Here is a 27,905-nt window from a genome sequence, read left to right on the forward strand (position 1 = left end):
TCAATAAAAGTAACAAAGAAGATTGAATGAGCAAGAAAAAGCCTATTAAAAAGAAGCAAAAGACCACATGCCTTCTCTGATGAATTTTATCAAATATTTATAGAAGAATTTTTTACCAATTCTTCTTAAATTATTTCAAATAATTGATGAGGACAAAGTTCTTCCAAGTGCATTTTATGAAGCGAATATTATTTAGATACTAAACAAGAATCTAACCAGAAAAAAAAGTTACGAGCCAACATTTTTGATAAAGATAGGTGCAGGAATCACCAATAAAACACTGCCAACCCCAATCCAGTAGCACATTTAAAAGGTTATTCATGGTAATCACGTAGGATTCCCTTTAGTGATAAAAGGATGGTTCAGTATATTGGAAATAATAAATATGATATAACACGTCAACAGGATGGACAAAAATATATTTTTTCAGTAGACACAGGAAAAGCTCAAGATAAAACTCAACATTTTTTCATGACAAAAACAGAACAAGATAGATATAGAAAGACTATCACTTAGCAATATAAAGGGCTGTAGTTTTATAGTTAAGGCATATTAAATAAGGAAAGCATGAAACCTTTCTTTCCAAGATCTAGAACCGTACAAGTGTACTGGATGTTTTGTGTGTCAACTTGACCCAAGCAAATGTCATCTGGGAAGAGGGAACCTTAAATGGAAAAAAAAAATGCCTCTATCAGATTGCCCGTTGTCAAGTCTGTGGGAGCATTTTCTTGATTGATGATTGATCTGGGACACCCAGCCCACTGTGGGAGGTGCTACCCATGGACAGGTGATCCTGGGTTCTTCAAAAATGCTGAACAAGCAAGGAAGAACAAGGAAGTAAGCAATATTCCCCCATAGCCTCTGCTTCAGTTCCTGCATCCTGGTTCCTGTCTTGGCTTATCTCAGTGTGGGCTTTAAGCTGGATATGATAGAAACCCTTTGCTCCCCAAGTTGCTTTAGGTCATGGTGTTTATCACTGGGAAAGTAAAGTCAAATTGTCACTGTTTGTACACGACCTGATCTTATATGTAGAAAACCCAAGATATCACTGGAAATGATTAAAAACACTAAATAAATTTAGCAGTGTTTCAGGACACAAAGCTTTCATACAAAAGTCAGCATCATTTCTATAAACCAGTAGCAGATAATCTGACAAGAGAGTTATTCAATATATAATAGCTGTAAAAGATTATGTATAATGCATTTAAACAGAATGGTAAAAGTTCGTCATGAGAAGACTACTGTAATAAAGGAATTGAAGAAGACACACCTACGCACAAGCAGATGGTAGTCTGCGTTTTTGTGTCATAAGAATAAATACTGGGAAAACATTTATACTCCCCAGAATAATCAAAACTGCAGGCTACTGGCACAAAAATAGATGTGAAGACCAATGAAACAGGATGGAGATCCTAGATGTGAACTCAGTCATGCATGGCCAACTGAGATTTTGCAAAGGTGCTAAGATCAGGCATTGGGAAAGGACAGTGTCCTCAACAAACAGTGCTGGAGAAAGACCTGTGTTTTTACCCATATTGAAAAATCAGTTTAAGAAGGCTAAATGTTTTGTGCTGATTAACTATAAAACAATTAGACACAAAAGAGATCATGTTTCAAGATATTAGAACAGGAAGGATTTACTTAAATAAGGCCCCAAAAGCACAGGTATCAACCAGGACTAGACACATGGGATTCCATATAAATAGAAAGCTGCTGCACAACAGGCATCCGAATGGAGAAACTACCTACAAAAGGGAAGAAAGTGTTACATACATTCTCTCTCAGAGCTAATGTACAGTGCTTGAGGAAAAGCAAAACCATCAATGGCCAAAACAACCCCAAATCACGTTAAGACGGTTGATAGGTATCAATAGATATCTCTCGAGAGACGATATACAAACACTTAACATGTTCATGAAAAAAACTGGACTGCTTTGCATCCTGTAGAATTTATTCATCGCAGCCAAGACAGAGGATCTACGGGACACGGTACCCATTTTAATCGACGACAACAACTCTTCTAGGACCTCAAAAGTAAAGATCATCCACAATTTAACAAGGTTTCTATGATAAATTCTGACATTAGAACTGATCCCTTGAAAACCAAAAAATACTGTTTGTCTTAATAGAATAAAAAATTGGGATGGATTACTGGTCAACTGTGGCTTAGCAATTACTATTGTTTAGTCAATGGATACCTCACGGTACCTTTCACAAGGCTGGGCAGTTTAATAATGGTGGCCAGTGTGATTGCCTACTAAACTATAGGAAAACAAATGGGAAAATATCACACCACAGGCAGCATTAATTCATCCAGCAAGCAAAAACAAGAAAATGGAGCTCAGGTCTAGACTTCTCCTGTGCTACTCAATCAAGGCAAATTATTTTTTGTCTTCTGCCTAGGAAGTCCCACCGGGCATGAAATATTGATTTAGGTGTTTGCAGGCCGTGAATGGCTGAGTTACTCTTCTTAACATATGATGAATTGCTTCTCCGTGTTGTGATGAGGCTGAAAAGCAAATTAAACATGATTATTTAATAAACATGAAATATAAACACTAAGCCCTATTCCCAGTTACTAGTGCGGGGTCATGAGAGTTCACTGGAGGGTGTGTGAGCATTGCTCACGTCAGAGCCTAGCTACAGGCTTCTATTATCTACCTCAGCCATGAACTTTGCTGCATTCTGTGAGACCTGATTCTAGTGTTCCCATGAGTGGACCAAGGGGGTGAGGAGCCTGTGTGTTCTACATGGCTGAACTGGGGATTCTCAAAGTCAGGAAGTTTGAGGCTCTGGCTGCCAGAGAAGAACTTACAGTAGGCTGCAAAGAAGAGGAGCAAACACTAGACCTAGTCTGAGGAAGAGGAGTTCGGTGACATGCTAAAAGAAAGGCAAGCACAAAAGATACAGCATGCGTTGGCTTCCTCAGCTGGGAATCCTGGCTTGGTACCTTTCTACACACGCGCATCACCCTCAGTGCTAAAGTGAGGCTCTCTCTCTTCAACTGCACATGCGCGCCACCCTCAGTGCTAAATTGAGGATCTCTCTTCAACGACTGGTGTTCATATTTGCTTGATTCTACTATTTCTTATGGATACACAGAATAATGCCTGCAAGTCCACTTCACTGTGAACAGAGATAATATCAACATTATAGTTAATATTTGGAGCTAGTCCCCGACGATATTCGTTGTGATCCCAACTCCAGCCTTGACTCAGTGGGGTGCTTGATGGAGCTTTTCTTTGGTTTTGTGACAAAAAAGGCCTCTGTCTTTGGTTTACTTAAATTTAAGTGTGGGGATTTGCAACCAAACTAGACTGTCTACTGTGCATTGCTTCTCAAGTAGACTCACTTAACATGACCCTCTTTGTGGTCATTGACCTTTTATATCAGGTGCTTACATGGAACACAACCAAGCTATATTAAATGTATAAATGAACTTAAACTGATGAGAACTCCCAAATCCACTAATTTAAGACTCTCTTCATCCCAAACATCACAAGCAATTCAAGTTCAGTTTAAGTTGACATTCCAGCAACTCTGGGAAAAAATGGTGGATGCTGTGGGGATCTTGTTGGGGGCACTGAGTCGAGGAGACACTAGAGATTTAGTGAGGAGGACCTGTGTTCTTTACAGCGTAGCAACACCATGGCCTGCTCAGTCTCCCATTGTCAATCTCCAGTGCCATAGACTCTGGAGGGAAAAAGCTCCACCACAGAGCCACACCCAGGAATCCAAGCACCCTTCTTTCTGTAAAGGTGGGGGAAAACATTTACCTTCCAGCTCCAGCGAGCTGTTTATGAGAGAATTGAGGATACAAACATTACTTGTTGATCAGGCACTTTTTCCTGTGCCTTGTGCTCAAGTGTTCAAGGAAACGTACCAGAGAAATCGTGAGTCAAGGTGTTACTTCTTTTCCCAGCCAAATGCACCACGGGAGTCACCCCTCCACACTTTTACACGTTATCATATTTGGACTTTGGGTGTGATCCTTGGTGTAACACTGGGCATCTGCACAGTGTTTCTTTCAGTTCAGCTGTCTTGGGGCTCCCGAGTGTAGCTTCAAAGCTCTGTCCTCAGGCGGTCCCCATCCCTCTATACCTAAAGGCTACTCCTTGGGTATTTTAGAAGGCGTGGCAAGAAACACCTGCTCTGGAACTTCCTTTGATTCTCGCTCCAACTCTCATTTTAAGGGAGTTGCTCTGCCATTTCCTATCTATTCCAAGTGTGCATTATGAGATCCAGTTTCAATTCCCCGGTGGTAGCTCTCAGATCCCGTTACAATCCTCAGAGCTCCATGTATGTGTGTGTGAGGGAGGTAGAGAACCAAGTGCTGGCACTAGGCTCCTCAAGGTTCAGTTACCCCGGGCTGAGTCCCTAGCTCTGTGCCACGCAGCGGAGCGCTCTATGGCCCGGCAGCGCCGCGGCCCCTTTAAGAGCCGGGCCCAGGCTGGCCCGCGGGCCGCGGGAGCCCAGAGCGCCGCGCGCGTCGGAGGAGTTGGGAGCCGGCGCAAAAGTTTCCTCCCAACTCCGGCCCCGCGCGCCGCCGCCGCCGCCCACTCCAGCCCGGGGCCTGGGGCCGGCCCTGCCACGGTCGCCAGGGCCACCGCCAGAGGCAGGGCCCGGCGGGCCGCGCCCGCAGTTTCACTTTGGCGCGTGGAACCTCCGCCTCCGCCTGCGCCCGGCCGACCCGCCGCGTCCCCGTGTCCGCTTCCCGCCCTGGGTGTCCCGCGGGGCTGCAGGGGTGCAGCGGCGATCCCCGGCCGCGGAGCCACGCGCGGGACCACGGCGTGTCCGCCCCACGTCCCCCGACCGAGGGGCTGCGCCCGGGGGTCAGACACCTGTTCGGCCCGGCCCCGCGCGGGAACCGGGGCAGGATGAAAGTGACAGTGTGCTTCGGCAGGACCGGCATCGTGGTGCCCTGCAAGGACGGCCAGCTGCGCGTCCGCGAGCTCACCCAGCAGGCGCTGCAGCGCTACCTGAAGACCCGGGACCAGGTGAGGGGCGCTGCCGGGGCGGGGAAGCAGCGCGGCCGCGGCGGGGCTCAGCAAGTGCCCTAGGCCACGCACCTGCCCGGCGCCCTGGACCAAGTGGCGCTCTTTATGGGACTCAGATGACCCCCGTGGCGGGTGAGCGCTGCCTGCGGCCACAACTTTTGCAGGCTGCTAATGTAAGGGACCCGGGTAGCCCTGCCTTGTCACTCAGAGCCCTGGGAGGAATGGAGACTCCCCCCCCCCCCCGCCCACCCCCATTGGAGGGGTCCCTACACCTCGGGCATCTGAGGCCTACTTCCAAGTCCACGCACCGGGGCTGCTCTCTAAGACAACCCCAGGTGTGTGAGTAGCAGGACTCTGGCACTTACTTACTAGAACACTGTGATATAACCTGCACTGCTCACCTGAAGTGTGGTTTCTGACCCACTTAGTCCCTCCCCAATGAGGCACCTTGGAGTTAGAGAGCTGATTGGCTCAAGAAAACCTCCAAAGTTAGAGCTATTGATGTTTTTGGAATTCTCAGGCTGGTGGGAGGTCTGCCAGTGACCTGGGCAGGAGCTCAGGTGGGATGCTACTTGCTTATACCAGCTAGTGTACTGGGGTCTCTGCTGGATGCCACACTTTCTATGAGCTGGACACTTTGCCGGGCCTAGTTTACTACCAAATGAGAAGGATGACCCACAGTTCTGCTGCTCAAGTTAGGATCTAGTGAAAGTCAAGAGCTCACATACAAAGGGGCAAGATTCCATCTCTTGTCAGGTGTCTGCCTGACATATGGGGCTTCACTGTGTCCTTCTATGGAACCTTTAAAGGAATGATCCGAAAAGCCTTTAAGTTTTTCTCTTTCCTTTCTTTTCCTTTCCTTTTTCCTTTCCTTTCCTCTTTCCTTTCCTTTCCTTCATTCCCTTCGTCCCTCTGTCCCTCCTTCCTTCCTTCTTCCTTCCTCAGTCTTGTATAGCACTGTTGCAGTCTTGGCTGTCCTGGAACTCGTTTTGTAGACCAGGCTGGCCTCCAACTCATAGAGATTCACCTGCTTCTGCCTCTTGAGTGCTGGGATTAAAGACATGTGGCACTACCAGCAGGCTTATTTTTTTTTCAATTCTTACATTTCCTGTTTTGTATATCTCAACAACGTCTCAAACAGATAAGCCACAAACGCTTGTTTTAGGAGACAATAGTTCTGTTAGTATTTGTTCACATAATATTGTAAACTGTAGTCAACAAGTTGGTCCAATCTTAAGATGAAAAAATATAATTTTAATTGATTTTAAAATCATATGTCATACAAAGTATAGAAATCACATTTTCAAGCACATAGAATAAAATTTTAAATTGCATATCTTTGTTTAATGTTTATGGAGGGCTCACGTACACTGCTATGCATATGTGGAGGTCAGAGAATGACTTGCCTACCTACTGTGTGGATGAGGATCAACATAGACCTTCAGGCTTGGTGGCAAGGGCCATCTTGACTCTCCATCTTGCCTTAAATCTCTAGATGCTTCTCCTAAGAATTAGTGTCCAGAAGACAAACTTTTGATAGATACATGTATATATTATTCTGAGCAGTCAAGAATGGGAGGCCAGAGGCTAGAGAGACGACTCAGCAATTGGGAGTAGCTACTGTTCATCTAGAGGACCACAGAACATTTCCCACCACCAATATCTGAAGGCTCACAACAACCTGCACATCAACTCTAAAATGAGCCAATCCCAAAGCATCTGCACGCATATGTGTGCTTGCATATGTATACGTTCCCCAACCCGTACACACTTAAAGGAATTGGAAGAGAATAGAGTGAAAAGCCTTAAAGAATTACATAGTTCTTAGCCAGGTTGTGGTGGCTCACGCCTTTATTCCCAGAACTTGGGAGGCAGAGGCAGGGGAATCTCTGAGTTTGAGGCCAACCTGATCTGCAAGAGCTAGTTCCAGGACATGCTCCAAAGCACAGAGAATCCCTGTCCCCCCAAAACAAAACAAAACTAACAAGCAAACTACAGATAGTTCCTAAACCGTACTTGTTACAATAGAATTGAAGCAGCGGAAAGATGTGATGTGCATCTAATGCAATGTATGACTCTAGCCCATTGAGGTTTCATTTTTGTGTTATTGCTGCATTGGTGTACTGTTTATATCTTGTAATTCAGTTAAGAATTGAGATTTGACCAAGTAAACGATTATCTTTGAAATCATATTTTACTGGCTTTTGAAAATTGGATAAGGTTAGCCGCAACACTTTTGTAATCTACACAAATTATTAAAGTTGAATTCATGGAAGAATTGCTTATTGAGGTGAAAAATTTACCTTTTTAACTCATTAGCAATAATGTACATCCTCAAATATTGTACATCTTGAAGTTTACTATAAATGAAGACACTATTACACAGAGGTAAGCTACAAGCACATAAATAATCATTGAAAGTAACCACTGGTCTTCCTTGGATTGTACTTAGATCTTAACAGGGTTAAAAAGCTATTGCTACTCAGGTTACCATTATTGCCAGACATTACGTTTTCCTGTGTTTACATTTATATATTAGTGAGTGTGGCATTTAAAGGTCAACCAAAGCTTATGAAATTTCTCTCTCACTTTTAAAATTTCAATTTATGTGAAGAATATTTTCTCTTCCCCAAATATTCTCCTCTACTTTCATCTTAAGGGTTATTATAAGCAGGAGATTTTTGGTTATTTTTAGGTTATTATAAGTATGAGATTAATTAATGTTTCTAATGTAACTTGAAATGTCATGCAATACTCTGAAAAAATCCTATGCTTTTTATCCATTGAATTTTTAAAATAAGTAATAGAGGAAGACCCAAAATGTCAAAATCCAATTTGTACAAGTTTGTTATTTTATTGTTTTTTATTGACCTATATATTTTTCCTACCTCCTGCCTCTCCTTCTACCCTCTCCCATGAGCCCATGCTCCCAATTACTCAGGAGATGCTGTCTTGTTCACCTTCCTATGTAGATCCATGTATGTCTCTCTTAGGGTCCTCTTTGTTGTCTGGGTTATCTGGGATCTGTAAGATGTTTTTTTTTTGTTTGTTTGTTTTATGTCTAAAAGCCACCTATAAGTGAGTACATATTATATTTGTCTTTCTGAGTCTGGATTACCTCATTCAATATGTTTTTTCTAGATCCTGCACATTTCAAGATGTCATATTTTTTACCGCTGAGTAGTGCTCCATTGTGTATATGTGCTACATTTTCTTTATCCATTGTTTGGTTGAGGGGCATCTAGGTTGTTTCCATGTTTTGGCTATTACAAATAATGCTGCTATGAACATAGTTGAGCACATGTCCTTGAGGTATGATTGAATGTCCTTTGTGTATATACCCCAAAGTGGCATTGCTGAGTCTTGAGGTAGGTTGTTTCCTAATTTTCTGAGAAATTCGCCATACTGATATCCAAAGGGGCTGTACCAGCTTGCACTCCCGCCAGCAATGCAGGAGTATTCCCTTTACCCCACATCCTTTCCAGTGTAAGCTGTCATCAATGTTTTTGATCTTGGCCATTCTGACAGGTGTAAGATAGAATCTCAGAGTTGTTTTGATTTGCATTTCTCTGATGGCTAAGGATCTTGAGCATTTCCTTAAGCTCCTTCAGCCGTTTGAGATTCATCTGTTGAGAGTTTTCTTAAACAGTCTGGACCCTAAATTTCTTATTGGATTATTTGTTCTTTTGATGTCAAGTTTCTTTACTTCTTTGTATATTTTGGAGCTCAGCCCTTTGCCCCATGTGGGGTTGGTGAAGATCTTTTCCCATTCTGTAGGCTGCCGTTTTGTCTTGTTGACCATGTCCTTTGCTTTATAGAAGCTTCTACACTTTCAGGATGTCCCATGTATTAATTGGTGCTCTTAGTGTCTGTGCTACTGGCATCCTTCACAATAGCCACAAATAACTTGGGGGTAACTTTAACCAAACAAGTGAAAGACCTTATGACAAAACTTTAAATCTTTGAAAAAAGAAATTGAAGAAGACACTAGAAAATAGAAAGCTCTCCCATGGCCTTGGTAGGTAAAATTAACATAGTAAAAATGGCAGTCTTACCAAAAGCAATCCAATGCCCATTGCGTTCATGAAAATCCCAGCAAAATTCTTCACAGACCTCAAAAGAACAATACTAAACTTCATATAGAAAAACAAAATACCCAGGATATGCAAAACAATCCTGTACAATAAAGGACCTTCTGAATGTATCACAATCCCTGACTTCAAACTCTGCTATAGAGCTACAGTACTGAAAACAGCCTAGTATTGACATAAAAACAGACAGGAAGACCAATGGAACCAAATAGAAGACCTGAATATCAATCCATACACCTATGAACACCTGATGTTTGACAAAGAAGCTAAAAATATAAAATAGAAAAAATCGTATTCAATAAATGGTTCTGGCATAACTGGATATCAATATGTAGAAGAATGAAAATAGATCCATATCTATTTCCATGCACAAATCTCAAGTCCATATGGATCAAAGACCTCAACATAAAGCCAACCACACTGAGCCTCATAGAAGAGAAAGTGGGAAGTACACTTGAACGCATTGGCACAGGAGACCACTTCCCCAGTTGTACAACAGTCTGTAAGCCAGGTAGAGAGATTCAAAAGGCTTGATATTCTGGATAGCAAAGCTTATTTCTGTGCCCAAGAAAAATGAGAGCTAGCATGTACTATGGTTACTCCATGCAGACACTATGCTAGGAGCTTATGTGACTTCTCTCTCACAGCATCAAGAGCTAGTTTTTCCTCTTTACCGATTGATATGCATGGTACCGAGATTAATTGTGAATTTTGGAATTGTGCTTGAATCCAAGGGCTGTGTTTTCCAGTGTTTACTCTCAGCTGTTAACCACATAGCCTCCTATGTTGCCTCTGTTAGCTGCTATAACAACAACACATCATTGTTTCCTTATGCAGCGAGGGTTTCGTACATGCTTCCCCACAGCCGCAGCAGAGTTGTCGCCTTCCTCTTCATTGCATTTGTTATGGCACGGTGTACATGTTGTAGGAGAAGTTCTGTTTATGAAGTGAGAACCGCCGGTCTTCCTGAGCATCTGTGAAAGATGTCCCTCAGCCGAACGACAAACAAACCAAAACCTGGGCAAGATACTTCCCACATCTAGAAACTTGGTGGGAACATGAATGTGAGGTATCAGTTTCTCCCAGAGTTCTGAATAATCTAGATGGTAGAAAAGTTTCAAGACTGAGGACAGAAGTTGCCATTTCTAGGGCTAGAGAGTGAGTGAAGCCCAAGGAGGCAGGTCTAGATTTTGTACCCAGCCTTAGAGAAGGGACACCACATGCTGAGCCTAAGCAAAGAGAGCTGGAATTTGTGGTATGTTGGAACCAGCTGAGTCAACAGGAGGAACTTTAGGGAAGGCTTTAATATACTCTGATCTCTGAGACTTTGCATTCTCCATTTCTGTTGGGTGAATTCTACTGTGAGGTGAGTTGATGGAGGGGCTAGAATTATGGGATTCTTATCTTTGGATCCTGGTACTACATCAGTGTCTTGGGCACTAAATCCAATTTAGTGAAGTAGTTTGTAAAGGTGATTGTCTCCTTAAGCAGTCAAGGTATGGATCACCGAGTAATTAGTTAAATTTATCATCAAAATTACATGTCCCAGGTGAATGGATAATAACCGTAACCTGCAGGGCTATCAACCCAGGCTGTGTATCACATCTGATTTTTACATTTAGTATTTTAAACAGTGTGAATTCCCAAATCCCTTTTCTGAAGATTTTGATCAAGTGAGTATGATGTGCAACTTGGGCACAGGTGTTATGAAGAGCACCCCACGGATTCCAATGTCCAACCAGGATCAATGGCTAATCTATCACTAATCTTTTGGTATTTGTGAGCTTTACTTGATTGTTAAACTTGGTTGATGGCAGACACTGTTACAGATGTCTACAAATAACCTTTAATTATGGTCAGGCAGCTTTACTTCTCTTTCCACCCAGAGTAAGTTCTCATAGAAGGCACTCACATTATTGAACTGAACATATGTGCATATACTTGAGGAGCTGGATGAATCGAACCAAGTAGAACTGGGGGAGAGCAGTGTGTTGAGAGAGTTGAATGAAATAGTTCGATAGTGGACATAATGGAATTGTTTCTTAAGTTGACATATAGTTCTCACTGCATATATGAGTTACCTTGTATGTCAAGGAAACTTTACTAGGTTTTTCAAAATGAATTTTCTTTTTCTGTATATAGACATCTTGAATAATTTGTTCTCCATGTTAACATTTCCCCCAGAGCTAGAAATAGATAAACTGACTCTTTTTGACTAATTGTGGTATCCGTATCTAAGTGAATTTATGCAATAATGACATCTGTAGTGATACTGTGTGACCAGCCTGGAACAGCTAGAACTCTTGAATTTCTGAATTTTTCAGCCTTTGGTGCCCCCCCCACCACTTTTGGCCTAAGTTGATCTTATGGTTCTTGGATACACAGATTAGTCTCAGCCTGAGTCTGTAAATTACTCTTCAATTTGCTGGCTCTGATTTAGTTGTGGTCAGTCCTATACTTCTCAGACATACCGACCCTCCGAAGCATCAGACAAGTGTCTTAGCATAGCAAGGCACAGGCCCTGATTTAGTTTGGGTTCTGCCATTGAGCTGGTAATGTATTGCAAACGGGGCTCAGGGGACTTCAGTGACGGGTCTTCTTAGAGTTCTATTTTCTTATTGTGTAAGAACTTTGAGATTTCATGTACAATTCCAGATTTCTGTCTTCTATTAGGGAAAACCAATAGAGGTTCTGACAGCCCTGGGCTTTGCTTCCCCCCATGGTGGCTGCCAGCACTCAGACACCCAGTTCTCTTTGGAGGGATTGAGTATGCTTCACTTGCAGTCACCACCTAACCGACAGTAAGGGTTCGTCATTGCTATCTTACTGTCATGTCTAGCCTTTCCAGTCTTTATTTTTATTTAGAATTTGTACTATATTTTAATTTATTGAGTATCCACACATGTGTGTGTGTGTGCATTGAGGCACATGTGGTATGGTGTGTGTGTGAAAGTCAGGAGACAGCACTCAGGCATTGGTTTGCTCCTCCCATCATGTAGGTCCCTGGAATTGAACGGAGGTAGTCAGGCTTGGTGGAAGGACCTCTATCTAGTGCGTTGTCTCAGTGTTCCTGTTTTTATGAGTCACTTAATACGTTGCTACCATTTGAGCTGCTGACAGGCGTGTGACTGTCATTTTGAGATAAGGCCTTTCACTGAAACCTGGAGCTTGCTGATCCGGCTGGACGAGCTGACCTATGAACTTCCTGTCTCTGCCCTTTCGTACCGGCAGTACTAACGGACAAAACAACATATAGCTTGCTATGTGGGTGCTGGGGACCAACGGCAGAATCTCATGCTTGTGTGGCAAGCACTTTACCAGCTCTAAGTTCTTGTTTTCCCTATATTTGCTGGCTGTGTCTCTACTATGGTACCTTCTTCACTATATGTCTTGGGCCTTGGTCTGACTACCCACTGAATTTCTTGGTTTGTCTGTCTGTCTGTTTTCTGTAATTGTTCTCAGGACCTGATTCTTCTCACAAATTTCTTCTCATGATCCGTATAGCAAAATGGGAACTCAAGTCTACAAAGAAAACAAAAGCTTAGGCCGTTGATAGGCATATTCTTACTTTTATAATTCATTAGTAAAGCAAATCCTAGGTTCAGCCTCAAATCAAGAGAGAAGTGCACCAGAAACGAAATACTAACACCCACGTCCATCAGACTCTTGTCACACCATGTGTGATGTGAAGGCCAAGAATTAATCCATTTGCAGTCAGGCTTGTCCGCTGAGAAACTATATAGTCGAGGCTGATTCATCAAAAGGGAAGATATCAAAGCTGTTTGGAATGATGATGGGCATTTGAAGTGGAGGCAGCAAAGGAGTTTTGGGAGTTACAAAACATTGAGAGAAGGCCAAGGAAGAAGTTCATTGTACAAACCAACGTGGACCAGGTTGTGAAAGACCCTGAGGGATTTTTAATGCGTTCAGTTACTGTCTTTATTAGAAATTAATCCATATTTTATTCAATATGATCAGTCTGAAATATTTGTATGAATTTAAAGTATAGACGGTGTTGCTTCATTGTGACTGTGAACTCCACACAACGTAGAATCAACCCCCCCCCCCCCCCCCGGGAAGTGTTAGTCTCAATCAAGGATTAGATTAGGTTAGCCCTTGAGCATATCTGGGGAATCTTCTGGCTGATGTTAATTGACGTGGGAAGAACTTCCCAACTGTGTGGGGTTCCATTTTCTGGGCATGGTATCCTGAACTGAGCGCAGGCATGTGTGCGTGCATGCACGCATTGCTCTCTGCGCTTGACTGTGAAGGTACGAAATGTGATTAACTGCTTCCAGTTCATCCATCTTGACGTCCCTGCAACGGTGGTCTGTAAGGTGGAACTGGGAGCCCAGGAAACATTTTAGCCCTTACATTGTTTCGTCAGGATATTTTTTTAAAAATCACATCAACAGGAAGTGAAACAGAAATAGGGCTTCCAGATTATTAGATAATGAGTTAAGTATGCATGTTAAGGGTGTATTACCCTTACCAAAAAACTCTTTTGAAAAATTTTAGCCTTCATCGATGCCCCCTGCACCACCTGCTTATGTGCTGGTGCCCAACAAGGCTGTTCTCCCTCTCGTTTATGTCATTGCCTCACCTGCTCACAAATATGTACTTCCCTCTCTGAAATTATCTTAGACTTAGCATCTTCCTGCTTCTAGACTTTGATGAGCATCCCACATGCAGTACGACCTCCTCCTCTTCCGTGAATCCACCGCCACCATTCTCCATTAACCGTTGCTCTACACATGGCTCCATGCCTCTTCTGCTTCTGCTCTTCGGAGACCTTGAAATCCTTTACTTCCTGCTGAATCCAGTTCCTTCTTCTCCTTCTTCTCGGGTCACATACTAATTGTCATGTCCCTTTGGTGTTTACAACTGTGTCTCTTGGATTTGATTTCTCTTCCCTCCAAAGCCACAACATTTTACATCTCTTCTGGTTAATTTTAACAAACTCCATTTCCCCCAGCTCCTAAGCCCTCTGGTCCTTCTCTACCAAGGACTCAGTAGTTCAAAGTTAATGACCTCAGCAGTATTTAAGTGGTTCTCTACTTTTCAGTGAAAAACTTTGCTTCCCTGTCCAGGGCCTTTATCCCTTTTCCTCTTTTAAACTGCAAAATGCAGTTAAGTATTACTTCAGGCTTCAAACACTATGGGCAAATACTGCCCTCCAACCTCCTTTTTTCTAGGACCCCTCTTGCCATTTGTCCCTTGACTGCCACAAGACTGAGTTTCTTTAACTTTCCATATTTATGATTCAATTTAGTAAAACATATCTTTCATTACACTTCCTATGAGGCTGCCAAGAAATGGGAAATTCCCAGAATCACAGCAAGTTATTCACGTAGGGATTCTCCTCCTTGGTGAAAGGTTGTGGGTGCTGACCCATGTAATCACCTGCCCCTGCCTTTGCCATCTTCACAGTTCCTCACAGATCCGCCAGCTTGTGTTGAGTGATGAACACAGTGTCTGGGAACGCTCTTGGAGGCTTGAGTGTAGCCTTATAGTGGCAGAACCCACTTCTACTGGTGACACTGGCCACATGCCCTAAGTAGTCATGGAGGACAATTCTGTCCCTGACTGCAGTTGAGTACTCCAGGCTGTCTGTGTCACTGTAAGTTTCTCAAACTCCCTGTGGGCTGTACAAGAGCAGGGAGTCTGTCTTGTTTATTCTGCCATCCCTATGTTTAGCAAAGTACCTGATACACAGAATGGATGATAAAAATGCTTGCTAAATTATACCAACTTTTACATTTCTTTCTTTTGTAGAAGTGAGGGTGACCTTGTCATCAGCCCAGTGTTTGTGAGTTTGAAATTGTTATATGTGGTAGATTTTTTTCCTAAAGTCTAAATGCAACTTTTCTCTTGATTAACTTCAAATGTCTCATCATACCTGCATTTGCTGTAGGCAGGCGTTTAGTGGTCCATTATATCTGCCATGCTGATTGTCTTAAATAACAGCTTCACACTCTGACAGGTTGACTCACTTCTCAGAGATGTGAGGCTGAGTGCTCTGTGGTTCTGATCTCAGGGAGGCAACATCGTGACGATTTTCTTCACAAAGACAGGTCGATGCAATCTTATATCTGAGCGGTATTTGATTTTCAGCATTGTATCCATTAATTTCATGTTGATTTTTTAAAATGATGCTGAATTTCATCAGTTTTGATGGTTTATCTTTAACAGGCGTGATATCTGTGTCTTGGGGTTGCTAAAATTAAGTCTGTCTCCTGTTGCTGAGCTCAGCCAGCTTTCTGATTGCAGGACTCTCTCTGTATTGCACTGAGATACAATTGCAGGATATCAAGAGACAGGCTGCTAAAAAGGTTTTACTCTCAATTTGGCTCCTATCAGATTCAGTGCCACGTATTGTCCAGATAAGAAAGGCCTATGTTGCTCCTGTTGTTTGACTCCAGGTGAGCATATTAAACTCTCATGGTGGTCCTGGAGCTGACTTGTTGTGGAAGCCCACGTTAGAAGCATAGCCTCAACTCTTGGCTCATCTCTCAGCAAGAACAGAGAGCCATGCTCAGAGCTGTTTCATTGCCTGATTTGGAGTACAGATGAAAGGCTTATGGGGAATTCCAGCAACAGGCTTCTGATGCCTTTATTGCATGGCAGATAGTGTCCTTATTCTTTCAAAATAAAAGCACGGACCCTAAAAATAGTGACCTCTAGACATAGATGGGGGTTATCCTGTTTCTTCATAGGAGTGAAGAGTTATGGGTACCTATCTTCAGATCAAAGGGCAGTAACTGCTGCCTCTTAGGCCTGTGAGTCTGTAGCCATAGCTCTGGACTCAGGGAAGGAGGGAGCTGACAGTGCAGGGGTAGAGGGAGAGGCCAGCTTAGGTCTGGCCCACGAGTGGAGCTGAGTAGAAGCAACAGGTCAGCAAATAAGCCTTGAGGGGCAGGAGGCAAAGGAAGTGTGGAGCTGTCTGTGTGTGGCCAGAGCAGCACAGGTGGACCTGGAGGGGAAGCAGTGTGTGCTTCACACTGGGAATCCAAAGACTCAGTGTGTGCACCTGTGCTGTAACCCCTGCTGCAGAGGCACACACTTAAGGAAGCCCTGTGGGTGGTGTCCTTAAAGAGCCCTCTGGGTTAGGGAAGAGGAGAAGATGAAGAAGTCCTGAGGCCAGGCTGAGATCATAAATCACGGACTCATAAAAGTGCCAGTCTTTGTTTGTTTGTTTGGTACTGTTTTAGGGCTTTGCTTCTAGGTTGAGATTTCAGTAGATGTGGGAAAAAGCACGGTAGTATCCGGAAATAAAAGCTATTCGATTAAGTTAGCAAATATAAAAACTGTATTGGTGGCCTTTAGGCTCCAGGAAGTGACTGGATGCCTGGTCTTTATCCTTCTTCACTTGTCTACAGTCCAGGGACTGGACAGCTTGGGCTCTTGTCCTCTGACTCTTTATGAGGGTCAGCTATTGGAGAATAGAGGTCAGGAGGCTCCCTCCCTGCCAGGTCGCTGGGCCTGCCCGTTTCTTAAAGGCCATAGTTCTTGTCAGGCAGCTGACCCATAGCCTGCCGCCCCCAGTATCAGCTGCTTTCCTGGATGCTCTTGGGTCCTAGACCGTGGCAAGGGCTCACCACTCTTCTGCACACCATCCCCTGATGATTTCTGAGATCGTTGGCAAACCTCTGTAACTTATTTCCTTGGTAATCTCCTAAGTGCCTGGTGTGAACAAACCATCTGTTTCGTGCCAGAATTTGAACAGAGGATCCCTGGGAGAGAGGATGTTTCCTTCAGGTCTCAGCACTCACGGTATCTACGCCCGCAGCAGACAAAGGCTTATGAAAGAACACGTTCCTTACTATGAACGTTACTGTCTGGTTTTTATTCTGGTTTTTCCTTTGCTTGTTTTACTTAAACAGGAAGGTAGTTGGGACATGTTGATTGCACTGCTTGTTGATTAGTTAGGAATTGTAGTTTGAATACCATTACATTCCTGATGATTAGGGACATTGAGTGCAGCATCAGGCCAGCGTACTAGAAATGACCATAGCTCTAAGTTCTGCAATGGCTTATAGAGCAAATTGTTTTACTGGAATTAAATTCTTTTTTTTTATGGATATTCTGGCATTTTAATAATACTGACAAAATGGACAGTTGCTTGGGAAGATGTTTCAAGATCCAACCTGTGCTGGATGTCCTGCAAAAAAAAATCGAACAATATACAGACCAAAATTCTTAAAATGAAGTGTTGAAATGATTTCTTTTTTTTTCCGTGGCTTGGATGCCGGTCCCTTGTATTTGATGGAGATATGATCTGGATCCTGTGGCTCACATTTTGCCAGCACTTGCGCAATGAACCGTCCTCGCCAGCATGCATGTGACCTGTTTAACTCTTGGAGAGATAGAGTTCTACCCGTCATGTCCATTTCTTTTGTGACACAGTGATAGTATTAGTAACAGAGACTTGAGGAAATGTGAGCTAGGTAATAATTCTTGTCTTCATTTGTAGACACATTTGGAGAGATTCAGTGGGCTTCAGTTTTGACAGCAGTATCTGATCAGAAACACTTTGCCGGAACCTTTAGGATGAAATGGAACTGAAGTTCAGAAATTGCTAGTAAAAACAAAATGGAGAAGGGAATTGCTGTAGCTAGACTTGTGTTTCATATTTCTCTCGCTTTGTTCTAGTTTATCTTCTGGTAAAGAAGGGTCACTTGAAAATGGGTCCATGGAGAGTAAGGGGACTTCATTCTACTACTGTGATAGCTTCTTAGGGTGGCCACGACAAACTACAGTGTTCTGGGTGTCTTAAAACAAAAGAACTTTACTTTTTGTTTTCATACAATTTTGGAGTCTCAACATTCAAAATTGACATGTTAGAGGGGGTGCTGTCTGCTCAGTGCCTCCAGGCAAGGGTCTTTTCTGCCCGCCTCCACATTCAGTGAGCCCTGAGGTACCATCATTAATGCTCCCTTCTGTCTGTCCTTGTCTTGTGCCAGTAGCATTGTATTAGAGCCCACCATCATGACCATATTTAAGTTCTATCTTTAAAAGCCTTGTTTCTAAATTGCATCCTGTTTGTGGGTACCAGGCCTTAGAACCTCAACATATCCTTCTTGAGGAACACGGTCCCACCTAAGATAATTGCAGGAGGATTTACTGCACTAGTTTCTTGTGTTTTTCTCCCCCCAGTAACAGACGTGGGAAACTGATTTTTTCATTGATTTTCTTCAGTGTAGCTTAATTCATTACTTTTTAATTTATCCTATTTTACTTTCTTTCCTCACCATGGCCTATAGATTGCCTACTTTCTGTTTTCATGGGAACTGAGGGTCTTAGGATATGATACCACTTCTGCTACTACTAGACTTGGAGATTTTGGCATCTGTCTAATATTTATGACATCCTATAGCCCATGTGATCTGCTTCTCTATCACCCATTGATCAGAAGCTCAGTGGTCTCATGCATTGACTTTCTCTTCAGCCTAGAATTACATTACCCGTATGTGTTTTGAGTACCTGTCATGTGACACAAGTCCATCTCCTTCACAGTGTCATCATCATGTATGTATGTGACAAGAAAGCACAAGGTAGCACTAAATGAGTTCCCTTGGTGCTCAGAGTAGGCTAGAATGGCCAAATGTGAAAATTGAAGAGAATGGAGGTAGATGGTGTGCGTCTTGTGACAGAGATGAAAGGAAAGAGGAGCACTGCTGTGATACTCAGACCCCTGGTCCTAATGTCCTCCTATACTCAGAAGGATGTGAAGCTTTTAGATTTATATGTAGAAATTAAGATAAATTAGAATGTACCCATTATAAGCTGAACTTTCTTGTTTTTATAAAAATAACTGTCAGAAATAAAAAGGATAGTAAGAAGCATGGCGTGAGGTAACATTTGTCAATCCCTTTGGCTCATTTTCAAATCTGCTTTTTCACTCAATCCGTTCAGTATATCTTGGCTGAAATATATGAAGAAGCCCTACCTTACAGCTCCATGTAATTGGAAAAAGAAGGTGCATTTAAATAGCATCATCAGATGATTAGTTGTAGGATTTTTGTAGTAATTGATACTTTCATTTCTCATTCCTAAAACAAATGTATGCACATGCCTATGAGCCAAGAGTTTAACCACAGCTTTCCTGGGCTCTTTTTGTTCAAGGCTTATGAACCTTCAGATGTCAAGATAAGGCTACAAAATCATTTAGGGGCCTCACTGGAAAGACTGTGCACAGGAAAGTCTGCACGCAGCTGCAGGACTGAGGACCCTGGCTCCTGATGGCTACAAGCTGGAGGCTACCCCCAGTTTCAGAGGCCATCTTCCTTTTTTGAGGCCACCTGTTTTTCTGTTATGCAGACTTCCCAGTCTGACTCTCTGCTTCATTTTTAGAACTATTTGGCCAGCAGGATAGAACATTAAACAGCAGGCCGGCAATGGCATCCCAGCATGGTTTTTAAAGGTTAGTTTCAATGTGGAACTGGAAACCACAGGAGTGATATTTTCATATTTGTTACAATTCAGTGGTTTATATTATTCCTTGATTGGACCATCTATCTATGTGTGAAGTGTTTCATTGCGTATATTATTTATACAAGTTGATGGCTTTCTCTGTGGTGTTTTTATACACGTATATAAAGTGTTCTGGTTACACTGTTCCCCTCATCGTGTGTGCAGTTTCCGCACTCCACCTTCACGTTGGTCACTGTGGAGTCATCATCTGATTATCCTCTCTTCTAGTAAGATTTGATCTTTTCTGAATTCTCATGGTTGTGTTTATCTTCCTCCCCACATGCATAATTCCTATCAATGTCTTCTCTAGCAGTGGATTAGTACTTAGCAATTTATTTACTTAAACTTGTATGTATCATGGAAGGGTTTTATTTCTCCTTTGACTCCAAAGGAAGGCTCTGCTAGGTGTATTTGTCTAGGTTGATGGTGCCTCTCTCTCACGTCTTGAAGTATGTCATTTCAAATCATTTTGGGTTGTAGGGTTTGTACCAAAGAAACTTATTCAGATGAGTTTGCCTTTATTTGTCAGTTGGTACATCTCTCTTGAAGCTTTCCCTATTGCTTTTTGTCCTGTAGTCTTAGCACTGGAGCTATAATGTGACATGAAGAGACTCTTCTCTGGCCGTGTCTGTGACATCCTAAAAGCCTCCTGGACCAGATGTCCATCTTGTTCCTAATACTCAGAACATTTTCTATGACCTACTCAGGACACTTGGTCTGTCCAGCAGACAGGACCTTCCACCCTCCAGTTTTCCAGAATGCCACAATGAAGGACCTATCTGCTCCTCATCCTGGCACACTCATCTTTGGTAATAACAATATTTTCTTCCTAGACACTGCCTTCTCACCTCCCTCAAGGAACAGATGCCTGACATCTCCAGGATGACAGTACATGGGATGCCTTTCCAGCCACAGCTCTCGCTGAGCATGACCCACCAACACCTAGCTCTCCCCTTCCACACATTGCCCTATACCCGCAGAAAGTAGCCAGACTTGAGTCAACGTTCAGGTCTTTTCCTAGAGAACCTAAATTGTTGGTCACAACTATCACTTCAATTTCCTGTCATCCCTATATCCAAAGAGTCTAGAATGTTAAGTTGGGAGCGTAGCCCCCAGCCCCTTGTATCCATCCCAGTCCCAGGCCTGAGAGTTGTATTGGTCTGGACTCCAAATCCCAGCATGCCAGGCCAGGACCCCTTCCACAGGGTATTTAAGTGTTCCTCCCAGAAGGGGACCCCCCCCCCCCTCCAGTGGTTGCACTTGCGGCCTCCAGGTTCCTCCTCAGGACCACCCAAGAGTGCAGGAATCCCATTAAATCAGGATATCTTTAAATTTGGCTTGTTGTGATTTGGCTTGATTGTGATTTTTTGCGTTGGCAGAGAGCTCTGAGTAACAATACTCAGAACATTTTCTATGACCATTTTGTTCAACATATTTTCTATGTGTTTAGATTAAGCCTTTCTCCTTTTTATGCTTATAGAACACAAGTTTTGTTTTTGAATGGTACCCCAGTAGCCTTATACTTATATTGTGTTATTTTTTAATTTCTGTATGTATGAATATCATACATATATTCTCCTTTCCTTTCCTACAAAGCTTGGTGTTCTGACTTTCTATCCAGTCTATTGGTGAGGCTTTTAATTCAGCTCTAAAAAAACCAAAAACACAAAACTTGTTGAATTTTTCATTTATAACATTTCAGTTTGAGTTTTTGTTTATTCTGAATTTCCATCTGTCGAAATCCTTTTGTACCCTACATTGACTCTTATTCCGTAAGCTCCTTATTTATGTCCTCATAAGGTATTTATCTGTATCTACTTGTAGTCTTTTCTGTCATTTTATCATCATTAATATTTTAGTCATTATTATTATTTTTATTTTTGTAGTCATTATTATTATAATCATTTACTGTGGAATGATTACCGTTTGGAAAAATCATTTTGCTCTTTATCATTTTCTTGTGTTTCTGTGTTGGAATTTGTTAATTTGAGGCCAAATTGTTGGCTAAAACTTTAATTTCATCTCTTCTTTTAGTTGAAACAAGTGCTGGCAAGGTTGAGGTACAGTTTGTAGCACTCGGTTAGGGATGTAGTCAGCTTAATGCCCACCACCGCCTTCAAGGCAGAAGTGGATTCCCAGCACCACCCAGAAGAGAACTCAGTACAGTACAAGCTGGGTAACCCACAGCTACAATAACATCAGAGGAAAAAGAGTGGAGATAATACTGAGCTAGCTAAGAAGATATTAAGTAATAAGATAGGTGTGGGGAAAAATGAAATCAGTACAGGAAAATAATACTAGAAAAAGAGAAGAAAATAGAGAAGAGGAGAAATAAGTGAAAGAAGGGAATAATAATGAAAAGACAAAGAAGATGCAACTAGAAACAAAGAATAGTGATTTCTATGCTGTACAAGTCTATTTACTGACTCCTTCATTCTTATTGTCCATTGTACCATGTATGTTTAACAGTCAGTTGTCCTGAAGATGGGGATGGAGGGTTCGTCATTAGCTGAAACCCTGTGCAGGACAGACAACAGAAAATAGGAGTCAAACATTCCTTTCTTACCATGGAAATATTTTAAGTCTGTTCTTAAGCTTTCTTAGTATTTAAATAATCCTGACGAGAGGGTGCATATCAGTCTCATAATTAAGATTTCTTTGAAGCAGCAATTACAATTATTCAGAAGATTGAAAACGTATGGTTCAAATCTCAGCTGGCATTTAGGCTTTCTGTGAAGAGTATGCTTAGATAAGAAGCAAGAAATTGGTCTCCATTGAATTATTTGATTGGAAGAGATGATTGGAATGTTACTAATAAAAAATTGCAACCTAAGGTAGGCACATTATTTTACATTGTGTAACTCTAATAAGCTATTATTTACAGCGTCACTAAAAATATAAGCAATGCACCAGGAGGATTTAATTTCCCCGTCATCCATCTGTTGAGCACCAAGAGTGGAGGAGCTGAATTTCAGCTGCAGACAAAGTCAAGGACTGTCTAACCCTCTGTGTACTGTCTGTACACTGTCTTTACACTGTATACTGTCTAACCCTTTGTACACTGTCTAACCCTCTGTACACTGTCTGCACCCTGTCTGTACACTGTCTTTACACTGTCTGTACACTGTCTCACCCTCTGTACACTGTCTCACCCTCTGTACACTGTCTCACCCTCTGTACACTGTCTTTACACTGTCTGTACACTGTCTTTACACTGTCTGTACACTGTACACTGTCTGTACACTGTCTGTACACTGTCTCACCCTCTGTACACTGTCTCACCCTCTGTACACTGTCTTTACACTGTCTGTACACTGTACACTGTCTGTACACTGTCTGTACACTGTCTTTACACTGTCTGTACACTGTCTTTACACTGTCTGTACACTGTACACTGTCTGTACACTGTCTGTACACTGTCTGTACGCTGTCTGTACGCTGTCTGTACACTGTCTGTACACTGTCTGTACACTGTCTGTACACTGTTTCACCCTCTGTACACTGTCTTTACACTGTCTGTACACTGTCTTTACACTGTCTGTACACTGTACACTGTTTGTACACTGTCTGTACGCTGTCTGTACGCTGTCTGTACGCTGTCTGTACACTGTCTGTACACTGTCTTTACACTGTCTAACCCTCTGTACACTGTCTTTACACTGTCTGTACACTGTCTTTACACTGTCTGTACACTGTCTTTACACTGTCTGTACACTGTACACTGTCTTTACACTGTCTGTACACTGTCTCACCATCTGTACACTGTCTAACCCTCTGTACACTGTCTGTACACTGTCTGTACACTGTCTCACCCTCTGTACACTGTCTGTACACTGTCTGTACACTGTCTGTACACTGTCTCACCCTCTGTACATTGTCTGTACACTGTCTAACCCTCTGTACACTCGCAGTTTACATATTTGGGTGTTCATGAAAAGAGCAATTTCGAATATGACTAATTACCTCCAAGTCTGTAGCTCATATCTGCTGTTTCTTTTAAAGAAACCAAAGGTTGTGATGGCTTTTCTTATGACTATGTAGATGCTGTATTTTTTTTAAAGATTTATTTATCTTTATTTTATGTTCATTGGTGTTTTAACTGCATTGAGAGTGTCAGATCCTCTGGAACTGGAGTTGCATACAACTGTGAGCCACCATGTACGTTCTGGGAACTGAACCCAGGTCCTCTGAAAGAGCAGCCAGTGCTGTTACCATTGAGCCCTCTCTCCAGTCCACCCCCCAGATGCTGTCTTAAAACCAGAATACTCTTCTAATTTGTAGAGTATGGACGTTTACATAATACTACATATAAGCTATCAACATGCAGGTTGAAATTACATGAGAAGATGGGTCGCATGGAAATTCAGTAATCCACTGAACGGTAGACAGGCATGTGTTTACTGTTGATAACTCTTTGTCACTCTATTAACTGAACATCCTGCATCCTATAGCTGGTAGTCTTGCATGGTTCTGCCTGGATTTTCTTGGTTTGTTTGAGTAGGTAGTTGTATAACAATTAGTATATGACTTTATAAATAAAGTTTTAAAAAAATAAATTTTAGCCTTGATTCCTGTTTTCTTTAACACACCAGGAGGTGTACGCTTGTGGATACTTTTTAAAATTTTTCTATGTAGTAATAATGAAAGTCGGTTGGAGTTTGAGGGTGAGAGAAGTGTAAGAAAACAGAGGTAAGACAGTGCATACTGTGAGAGACCCTCTGTGTATGCTGCGCCGTTGCTATGGTGCCATCAAGGGTTAAGCATCACCAAGGTGGCACCAAATACTGCCCTCTTCTTTGGTATTACTTCTGCTGTCATCTGTTAGTGGTTGGAATATTGGCTCGAGATTCTTAACGTGTGCATTATAGTATACGATGGTACTACATGGAATTCAGCATGCACTGCTGACTGGGGACTTGTCTGCGGAGTCCAATATTGAGATCTTTTCATGGAAGGAAAAAAATCTAAAAAGAGATAAGATCTTATAGATGAAATCTGTGAGGCACGAAGTGTGCAGAAGTCAGAGCTCAGATCAGTGAGAAAGCAAGCATTTTGTACCCCAAGGGATATCTTGCTGTTAGTATCTCATTCATTGCTACAGCTGGCATAGGAGAAGGATAAAGAATTTGACTGTGTTTATGAAGGAGAGACCTTCAAGTTTCTAGTGGAGCTGGTCTCCACTTCACCTTTAAAGGGTAATGCCAATTTTAGGATTGATTAAATACATTGCTTTGAGCTTCTTCCTGTCTTAACTTGGCAAAACTGAGCAGATAGAATGAAGCTTGTCAGCATATTGATCATGATTTCCGTGAGGATGGAGGGAGGGACTCAATCAGAGGAGAGATGGTTGAGAATATTGTGATTTAGGGAGTTCTCAAGAGTATTGTGAGTCTTTATTGGCTGGGTAGTAATTCGACTCCAAACGCAAGAGTAAATGCCACCTAAGAGGACACTTTCAGGCCCATTGCAGGCACCATATACAGGATGTGCGGAGCATGGAAAGCCCAAGATTAGACAGGTGATAGGCTAGGACTGAGAGTTGTGAAACCAGTTGGCTTTAGGTCTGCCTTCCATGTATGCTGTTTCTGTGGCCTAGGCAGCATGGAGAACAGAAATTTCACCAACAGGCACAGCACAAGTCAAACCATCTATGAGGATTCCGGGGAAAGCACTGGGCTTAGCCCTTGGGACCTGAGGAGCAGCCCTGCCTTCCCCATGAATATGGACTCTGGACATATGAGCAAGGTCCTTGAGCTCTCAAGACACAGTCATAGAAACTTACCTTGAAGGCTCCTCCCCAGCCATAAAAATGTTTTGTATTACCTGATTTATTGCATTCAAGTACTCATTCTAAGTGCTAACTTCCATAAGCTGCCAAGGAGCAGTCTCTCAGGGCCCTAATATGATGAAGTATGATAAATAGATGATTCATTTATAATTAACTGTGTGTATCACCATACCAATAGCCCTCGAGCTCCAAGTTTCTCATAAAAGTTTTTCTCCCTTAGGTAGGCTTTCACTCTCAGAATTTTGTCTGCATCTTTAGTTTGGAATATAAAGTTTGTGGTATCTCAGTCTCATCAAAAGATTATTACCCTACCAAAAGGAATGTGCTTTGTTTTGTTTGGTGGTTCGCCTTTGCTTGGTCATGATGTTACCAATAGCAGAATATATACATAAAGCACTTAATAAAACTGGATGAACAAGTAACCAGAGCATATACTTCAGTTCACACCAGATTATTATGAACTGTCAAATATTACACCATGACTTAGATAAAGGTTTAGAATATTACTATGTCAGAACTGTCCTGTGTTAACTTTGTTATTGTTGTAAATCTATGAAGGTGTGACTGACAGGACCAATCGCAGTAAAATGCCATAAGAAAAAAAAAGGTTAGGGCTGACTCAGAACCCTGTAACATTTATTCTCAACACCAAAGAGGAAGTATCGCTTTGCCGAGATCAGGCTTTGAGTTACTTATCCAGAGTCCAGAATAATGCCTCCTAATTAGAAAAGGACTAAGTGAAGAAAGTGTACTCAGGAATGATAATGGTCCATTATACCAAGAACAAAGGGCTTTGTTCGTTTTCTGGCCAGAAGGAAATGAGTTTTGAGATGAAGACCTTCTGAGATCTGGGAGTTGAATTCTGTTCTAGCCAGAAACAAGAGAACTAGAAACAAGCTTGGAGGAGGAGGAAGAGGAATGTGCCTGATGTACATAAGGATGGGGATGGGCACACATGGTTGGGGTGGGGGAAAGGAGGAGGGAAGGAACAGGGTGGGGGGAGTATCAGCCCACAGGAAGCCCTCACCTCCAGGAGCAGTGCCCAGGGGGCCCTTACATTTTAACTGGGAACTGAGTTGGTGGTCACAGTGGAGTCTCACTGTCGGCATAAGGGAATGCTGCTGTATTTTCTATTCTGTAAGACCCTGTATCAGAATCCAGCTAGGAGATAACTGGACGTTGATCAATTGCAGATATTTATAGAAACACAGTGAGTTATATTCCCATCCCCCCCCCCACACACAGAATGTTAGTTGTTCTGAAGAAATGATGCTGCAGAGAACATTTGCATTTTATGACTAAAACTCTTGAGAGATACCTCAGCCACTCAGTCCATATACATTGGTTGGCAAATGTGTCAGAAATTTTGGAGCTACAATCAAGATGGCCGTGGTTATCTATTGTTAGGAAATTATAATTCTGTCTGCTGGGACATGTTCCTTATATGATCATGTCTGGGAATGACCTCGGGAATGACATGTCTCTGTGGAAAGGTGGGATTTCAGGACTGCCCACAGTAGTTGAAACCAGACTCCTTTGCTTCATTAAATTATTGGCTCAGAGAAGTCACAGAAACCAGTGTCAGCATGGGTAACCGAGGACAGCCCAAGGTGACTGGCTAGTGACTGTGCTCTTCCAGTCAGCTGGCCATTCCGTTCCCAGCCTAAGGCATGCCCTGCTTCAAATACCTGTAGTAGGGGTGAGGTGTGAAGGGCACTGTCAAATGGGCCCGACCTCCACGCTGTGTGATCTCCATCCTTCCTCTCCTATGCTAGAGTTCACCCTGAGGTATTGGCTACTGGGAGGAGGACTCTTTTGTGGGCAAGGTAACCATGGTGATACTAACGATAGCTGTGTGGATTGATAGGACCTCACCTCTGCGACACATGCTGAACTTAGACGCTTTGTATGCATGATCTCATCTGATGCCTTCTGACAGGGTGGAGGGGTGCCGTCATTCTCTCCTACCAGACTAATGATGTCATCGAGACTCTCCCACATCTGTCTGTGGCCGAGGAAGAGGTGGCCACTTCTCTCATCTTTTTTTCTGTGTGTGTGTGTGTGGAAGTGTCAACAACCTCTGTGCCTGCCAGCTGCTCCAGGCTTTAGTTTATGGTAAATACTTACTAAATAGCAGTTTCTACTCTGAAGAGGCTTGTGTTCCTGGGGCTCTCCCTGTCTGTTGGCTGATGTGAGTGCCTCTTCCTCCCTTAGGTGCTGAGCATGACCATGCAGGCCCCTGTTTGTCCTTCAGCCTCACTCTTCTGCCTTTTTCATTGTCATCCCTGGCTCTTTGCTTTTGCAGCTCAGCACTCCTGCTCAGCTTCTGCCCTTGGGTGCCACTGTCTTCATGGCATTACTGTTGTGGTAACTGGTCCCTAGGCTCTTCCCAGGCCAGGGTTAGCTTCTCTCTTTACCCTTTTAGATTCTCCTGTAAAGTTAGCAGCTGTTGCGGTGTCAGCTCCGAGGGGCTAGCCAAGTGGGTGTTGATGTTATTTGATCGCTCCTTCATTTAGTGGTAGAGCCTCTTTCTGAGTAGACGTGTGGCCCGAGACT

The 27,905-nt window shown here is 42.7% G+C and overlaps 1 protein-coding gene across 2 annotated transcripts in view; it reads left to right on the forward strand.

The window, feature by feature from the left end:
- Positions 1-4,681: 4,681 nt before the first annotated feature.
- Pard3b (par-3 family cell polarity regulator beta) overlaps positions 4,682-27,905 on the forward strand; it is a 1,021,419-nt gene continuing 998,195 nt past the window's right edge. Inside the window, exon 1 of one of the 2 annotated variants that reach the window (XM_041659081.1) lies at positions 4,682-4,997. In XM_041659081.1, the coding sequence (XP_041515015.1) occupies positions 4,878-4,997 (120 nt within the window). In that variant the 5' untranslated portion in view covers positions 4,682-4,877. Of the gene's footprint in view, positions 4,998-5,110; positions 5,171-27,905 lie in introns of those variants that run through there. The other variant, XM_041659082.1, reaches the window with a different exon arrangement.

This window comes from Microtus oregoni, unplaced genomic scaffold (assembly GCF_018167655.1).
Source record: "Microtus oregoni isolate MIOR12 unplaced genomic scaffold, Mior012 000010F_ref0000083, whole genome shotgun sequence".
In the NCBI taxonomy this organism is placed as follows: domain Eukaryota; kingdom Metazoa; phylum Chordata; class Mammalia; order Rodentia; family Cricetidae; genus Microtus; species Microtus oregoni.